The sequence below is a fragment of the Myodes glareolus genome, chromosome 4 (assembly GCF_982192425.1).
Source record: "Myodes glareolus chromosome 4, mMyoGla1.1, whole genome shotgun sequence".
Taxonomy (NCBI): Eukaryota; Metazoa; Chordata; class Mammalia; order Rodentia; family Cricetidae; genus Myodes; species Myodes glareolus.
The window spans coordinates 37,607,441-37,614,467 of record NC_142029.1 but is presented as its reverse complement, the minus strand read 5'-3'; the positions used below and the strand labels follow the sequence as shown (position 1 = coordinate 37,614,467).

Genomic DNA, 7,027 nt, shown 5'->3' with positions numbered 1-7,027 from the left:
ATGTGGAGTGAATAGATTCTTCTCAGATTCCTCGTGCTCTGTCAAATAACTGTACGCACACACAAATGCGCGCACACACAATCATTTTTAGCGTTAACAAGCCTAGAATGAGAAGTATAGCTAACTGTAGGACTGAAGTACGTTTTGAACGGAATTCCTAGGGCGTGAAGCGCGCTTCAGGCTTCCAGAGAAGCAGCTGGCGTTGGATGGAACGAACCAAGAGGCCAGGACAGGGGCAGATCCGTCGAGCTCTCGGTCCCTGAGCTAAGCCCTTGGCTTCTGGGGCCACGAGGGGTCCCCAGCATTGTGCTCCTCTTCGGCAAGGAGGGTGGGGGGCGAGCAGGGGGAGACGGCAGGGCTGACGTCGGGAGGTGGCCTCCGTGGGAAGGGACACCCGGATCCCGATAGAGCCTTGGCAGTGGAGTCAGGAAGGGTAGGGACGGATTCTGGACGCCCTCTTGGCCAGCTCCTCACCGCCCCACCCCCAGCTGTAGCACAGAGTAATTCATACAAAAGGAGGTATCGCCTTCGCCCCGGGGAATCCCAGGGACCGTCGCTAAATTCTCTCCTCCGTCGCAGCCCGGATTCTCCGGGCCCGCCCTGCACAGCGGGGAGGAGGAGCATGCGCCGAAGGCTGCTCGCGGGTGGGCCGGAGTGCACAAGCCCACGGTCCCCGGCGGTGGGGGAAGGGCGTGCGGAGCGGGGGCCGGGGAGCCGGCGCGGGGCAAACTGGGAAAGTGGTGTCGTGTGCTGGCTCCGCCCTCCTCCCGAGGGTGGGGGAGAACGGTATAAAAGTGCGGTAGTCGCCTCGGACGTTCTTTTTCGCAACGGGTTTGCCGTCAGAACGCAGGTGAGTGGCGGGTGTGGCTTCTGTGGGCCCGGGAGCTCCGCTTCGAGCGGGCCGGGCCAGCGTGCGGGCGTCGTCCGCCGGGCTCCCCTGCGAGCATCGCCGCCCCGATCGGCGGGCCTGGCGGGAGGGAGTGAGTGCGGCCTAGCGGCGGCCCCGGATCCTCGCCTCGTGTCCGCTCTGAGGCCTAGCGTGGCTTCCGCGCCGCGGCCGCGTGCCACTCGGAGAGCACTTCGCTTTCGGCCCTGCGCCCCGGTCTTCTCCAGCGGCCTGGGCTAACAAAGGGAGGTTGTGGGTTTGGATCCTCTGGAGCCCATAGACATCTGGGCGGGCAGGAAGAAGGCGGCCAAAGTGCGGGCGCTGGGGCCCGCCCGTCTCGGAGCACATGTCCGACGCCACTCGGACGGGGCGAGGCCTGGGGTTCACCGAGGTGACCAGGCGTGGGGCTCATATTACGGGACTGGTAGTCCCGGTGCCCGACACACTGCCCCGGCGGCGCTGTGAATCTCGCCGCCGACGAGGGTGAGGCCGGTCCGCCCGGCACCAGTTGCGTGCGCGGAAAGATGGCCGCTCCCGGGTCCTGTAGCCAGGAGCTCAAAATGGAGGACGCGGCTGCCCGGCGGAGCGGGGCGGGTGAGTCACCCACACAAAGGAAAGAGGGCCATGCCCCTCGCTGGCCGCTGCTTCCTGTGACCCCGTGGTGTACCGGCCGCAGTTCAGTCACCCCGGAGCCTCCTTTCGGAGCACCGCTCGTCTCTACTGGGGGAGGGGATCTAATGGCGTTGGAGTTTGCTCACGTTTTGGTGGGTGGAGACTGCAGCCAGGCCAGCCTGGCAATGGAAGAAATCCTTGGAATTTGCCCCTTTGAGGTTGGAGCGAAACTCTTAATTCTCAAGCTGCTTGGCGGATCAAAGGTATTTATCACACCCCACCTTTTTTTTTTTAGGTGTTGTGAAAACCACCGCTAATTCAAAGCCAAAATGGGAAAGGAAAAGACTCACATCAACATCGTCGTTATTGGACACGTCGATTCCGGCAAGTCCACTACAACCGGCCACCTGATCTACAAGTGTGGTGGAATCGACAAACGAACCATCGAGAAGTTTGAGAAGGAGGCTGCCGAGGCAAGTATAAGAAGGGAGAGGAGGAGGGTGGGAATACCCTCTAAGCAGGAAATAATTTTCTTAAAAACCAGAGGTTTGAGTGTACTATGAATCACTTCACAGATGGGAAAAGGCTCCTTCAAGTATGCCTGGGTCTTGGACAAACTGAAAGCTGAGCGTGAGCGTGGTATCACTATTGACATCTCCCTGTGGAAGTTTGAGACCAGCAAGTACTATGTGACTATCATTGATGCCCCAGGACACAGAGACTTCATCAAAAACATGATTACAGGCACATCACAGGTTCGTAAAATCTACTAACTCCTGACTTGCATTCCGGTGGGAAAGCTTTATCGTTAATTAACGAAGTATAACTCATTTCTTAAAGGCTGACTGTGCTGTCCTGATTGTTGCTGCTGGTGTTGGTGAATTCGAGGCTGGTATTTCCAAGAATGGGCAGACCCGTGAGCATGCACTTCTGGCTTACACCCTGGGTGTGAAACAGCTAATTGTTGGTGTCAACAAAATGGATTCCACTGAGCCACCCTACAGCCAGAAGAGATACGAGGAAATTGTTAAGGAAGTCAGCACCTACATTAAGAAAATTGGCTACAACCCTGACACAGTAGCATTTGTGCCAATTTCTGGTTGGAATGGTGACAACATGCTGGAGCCAAGTGCTAATGTAAGTGACTTTTAAATGGTTTTTGAATGGAGAAAGCTGGAAATGAGGTTATTAATAACTTTAATGTCTTGTATTTTAGATGCCTTGGTTCAAGGGATGGAAGATCACTCGCAAAGATGGTAGTTCCAGTGGGACCACCCTGTTGGAAGCTTTGGACTGTATCCTGCCACCAACTCGTCCAACTGACAAGCCTCTGCGACTGCCCCTCCAGGATGTCTATAAAATTGGTGGTAAGTAGAACAGTAGGACACTGACGTGAATTGTTTTGAGGTATGTCTCCAATTGCCTTCACCATGCCTATTGTAAATTTTAGGTATTGGGACTGTCCCTGTGGGCCGAGTGGAGACCGGTGTTCTAAAACCTGGAATGGTGGTGACCTTTGCTCCAGTTAACGTGACGACAGAAGTAAAGTCTGTTGAAATGCATCATGAAGCTTTGAGTGAAGCTCTTCCAGGGGACAACGTGGGCTTCAATGTGAAGAACGTGTCTGTCAAAGACGTTAGACGTGGCAACGTTGCTGGTGACAGCAAAAATGACCCACCAATGGAAGCTGCTGGCTTCACTGCTCAGGTAACAACATAGTTTGCAAGTGTATGAGATTGATTGCATGTAACCAGAACTTGAAGGCAAAAATTAAATGCTCTTTCTTAAATTAAAGGTGATTATCCTGAACCACCCAGGCCAAATTAGTGCTGGCTATGCTCCTGTACTAGATTGTCACACAGCTCACATAGCATGCAAGTTTGCTGAGCTTAAAGAAAAGATTGATCGTCGTTCTGGCAAAAAGCTGGAAGATGGCCCTAAATTCTTGAAATCTGGTGATGCAGCCATTGTTGATATGGTTCCTGGCAAGCCCATGTGTGTTGAGAGTTTCTCTGACTATCCTCCACTGGGTAAGCATAACTTAAAAGTCTGTTGTACTGAATATCATGGAATATGAAATGATAAATGAGATAATTCTCACAAAACGATCTTTTTCTGTATAGGTCGTTTTGCTGTTCGTGACATGAGGCAGACAGTTGCTGTGGGTGTCATCAAAGCTGTGGACAAGAAGGCTGCTGGAGCTGGCAAGGTCACCAAGTCTGCCCAGAAAGCTCAGAAGGCTAAATGAATATTATCCCTAACACCTGCCACCCCAGTCTTAATCAGTGGTGGAAGAACGGTCTCAGAACTGTTTGTCTCAATTGGCCATTTAAGTTTAATAGTAAAAGACTGGTTAATGATAACAATGCATCGTAAAACCTTCAGAAGGAAAGGAGAATGTTTTGTGGACCATTTTTTTGTGTGTGGCAGTTTTAAGTTATTAGTTTTCAAAATCAGTACTTTTTAATGGAAACAACTTGACCAAAAATCTGTCACAGAATTTTGAGACCCATTAAAACAAGTTTAATGAGAAATCTGTCTCGTCAATGCTAAAACGTCATTTCTAAGTGCTTGGAAAGGTGTGTCCCAAGGGATTTGTATTGACTCAGAGCTCAGTCATTTTAAGGGCCCAATAGATGACAGTATTTTTTTTTAAATATAATTCATTTTTATTTTGTTTACATTAATGTGCTGCATGTATGTGTGTATGAGAATGTCAGATCTTGGAGTTAAAGACAGTTGTCAGCTGCCATGTGGGTGCTAGGACTTGAACCCAGGTCCTCTGGAAGAGCAGTCAATGCTCTTAATCACTGAGCCATCTCTAGCCCCAACCAATAGATGACTTTAAAAATGTAAATTTGTAATCTTAATTAGCTGTGGGAGTCTCAAAGATATAGGTAATCTAGTTACTGGTTGACAAAACGGATTATAGTTCAGTATGTAGCTTGGCAGGCATGGGGACTGGAACTATACCCTCCTCACTCTGGGTACATGAAAGATAAATGGCCCTACCATACTGAGTATTGTTTGAGAACTAAAATGGGAGGCAGGCTTTGGTTTAGTGGTTTAGTCTAAGGAAAGAAAAACATTCAAGGAGAGATAGTAAATGTTGGCTACAGTTTAAAACCAAAGAGAAACGATAAATGCTCAGCAAGTTTTTAAAAGCTTAGGATTTTTGTTTCATGGTTTTCTGGGGGATATATATATATATATATAACACTGTTGGTAGTGTGTATTTGTAAATGGCATCATTCAAATTTTAGCTAATAGATGGGAAGAAAAATTTAAAATGATTTGTGACTGCATGTAGTGTATGGCTTTAAGCCAGAAGAGGGCATCAATCAGATCATCTGTAGATTGTTTTTGAGGCACCATGTTGATTGGGAATTGAACGTTTAACTACTTTGTTCAGAGGGAATTTGAATTCTTGTCCTCTAGAACAGCTACTGCTGCTTCTTTACACACTGGAGCCATCTCTAGCCCAGGAACATCCTGTTTTAAAACCTAATTTTAGAATTGTTTCAAGTCTGAATTAAAATGATATAATTAGTAATACACAATTATGAATTGAGGTACCCAGGATATTCACTGAACTGGAGATGGTGGCATAATATAGTTCTGTGTGTTAGGGGTTTGTTCTTTGTTATGGGGGAGGGAGGCTTTAAGACAGTTGCCTCTCAAGTGCTGGAGTTAAAGGCCTGCACCACTATTCCAGCAAGGGTTTGCTGCTCTTCATGGGTAACTTGATCACAACAGGTGGCCTAGTTTAAGTTTAGATAAAGCTGATTGTCTAGGGTTAAAAATCACTTTGAAGTCCCTGGGCCATAAGCAGTCAGAAGTGGCATTTTCACTAAACTGGGTGAGATCTGTAAATCAGTGGCTAAAGGTTTGTCAGGTTATTGATAGATTGCTAATTTTACTAAGCTGTAAGAAAGCAAGATCTACCTGGAAAGCAGATAAAGGCAGGATTGAATCCAAGAGATGTTAAGATGTAGTTCATTGGATATGAAGATTTGTGCATGTGTAGAAGTCAGTGGATAGCACCACCTCCTGGCACTAAAAGCACAAAACTTGGAAAAGGTCTGGGTATGGGATCCAGAGCCTCGAGGCATTGCCTGCTAGAGAAGCCCACTACTAAGTTAACTACATAGCAGGAGTGCATCTGTAATCCTTTGGCATTGATAAGCCCAGAAGTGAAAGCTAATAAAGTACCTGCTTTAAGTAGGCTAGCTGATTACATTTCAGGTTACAAATGACTAGACTTGCCCTCAGATTCTGTTGTGTAAACTGAGGGAGCATTTTGAGTTTCCAACACTCATATGGTGTTTCAGCATTTTAAGTTGGTTGAGTCTAATGGTCTGTGCACATGTGTGGATAAAATAAATCTAAGGAATTTAAAGGAAAGGTTAAAGGAAGGAGGAAGGTATTCTAGAGAAATATTTTGGGCTTAAGTTTTACAAACAGGATTTCTCTTTTAACTCTGGTTGTCCTTAGAACTAGCTCAGACCAGGCTGGCCTCAAACTCCAACTTCTAGTGTGGGGATTAAATGTGAGTGCCAAGGCACCCTACCCTGCTTTGCCGTATTTTTAATGCTGGAAACTATTTGGCCTTTGCCTATCAATAAAGGGCTGTTGCTACTGACATTTCCTCTGGCTCCTCAGGGAGTTGCAGGTCTGTTTGGATTACACAGGTTTGGGAGTCCAACATCCTTAGAAATAGTGTCAAGCCAGGCGGCTCAGTGGGTAAAGGGGTGCTGCTGACCCTGAGGACAAGAGGAAGAAAAATTGCTAAGTTATTCCACAGGCACATGACTCTAGTAAAAGGATGAATCACTGTTAATGCTCTTCAATGCTACACTACTACTCTCTCATCCGGGGGTGTTTTAAATCAAGCTAGTCTGGCAATTTAATTTGGAAGTGGGTACTGGGTACTGAACATGGTAGGTTAGGTATACTACTTTACTAATTCCTTTATAAAAATTCAGTCAGCCTCAGGCAGTCATTAAATTTGTGATCCTTCATTCCAGCCTACTACAACCTATTATATTTGGATCAATAAGTGGATTTTAAAGTACTTATTGGGACAGGTTCAGGCAGGACAAATATTCCTGCTTCTGCCTCCCAAGTGTTGGGATTAAAGGCCACACCACCAAAAGTATCTTGAAATAACTTTTTTTTTGGGAGATGGGTTTTCCCTGTGCATTCAGCCCTGGCATGGAACTCCAGGAACTTGCTCTGTAAACCAGGTTGTCTAGTGTGATCTCTAGGAGATAGGCAACAAAGAACATTAAGTTTAATGTATTATATCCTACATAAAAGCAAAAGAGCAAATTATGCAAGAGGTTCCCCCTTCACCCACTTGCTAAATTCTTTACATACACTAAAATTCACCATCTTTTCCCCCTCTTCCCTCTTTTTTTTTTTTTTTGAGACGGTTTCTGTCTTGGACCTTCTGTAGACCAGGCTGGCCTTTAGTTTAGATATCCTTGCCTCCTTAGTGCTGGGATTAAAGGCCCATGCCACCACCTG

At 47.1% G+C, this 7,027-nt stretch overlaps 1 protein-coding gene across 1 annotated transcript; it reads left to right on the top strand.

Annotated features, from left to right (window-relative positions):
* The first annotated feature begins 696 nt into the window (after positions 1-696).
* On the top strand, positions 697-6,140 carry Eef1a1 (eukaryotic translation elongation factor 1 alpha 1). Its single transcript, XM_048435717.3, has 8 exons — positions 697-850; positions 1,794-1,971; positions 2,074-2,253; positions 2,339-2,635; positions 2,715-2,865; positions 2,949-3,205; positions 3,294-3,528; positions 3,622-6,140. The coding sequence occupies exons 2-8, from the start codon at positions 1,828-1,830 to the stop codon at positions 3,744-3,746; spliced, it is 1,389 nt and encodes a 462-aa protein (XP_048291674.1). The 5' UTR covers positions 697-850; positions 1,794-1,827; the 3' UTR covers positions 3,747-6,140.
* Positions 6,141-7,027: the final 887 nt, after the last annotated feature.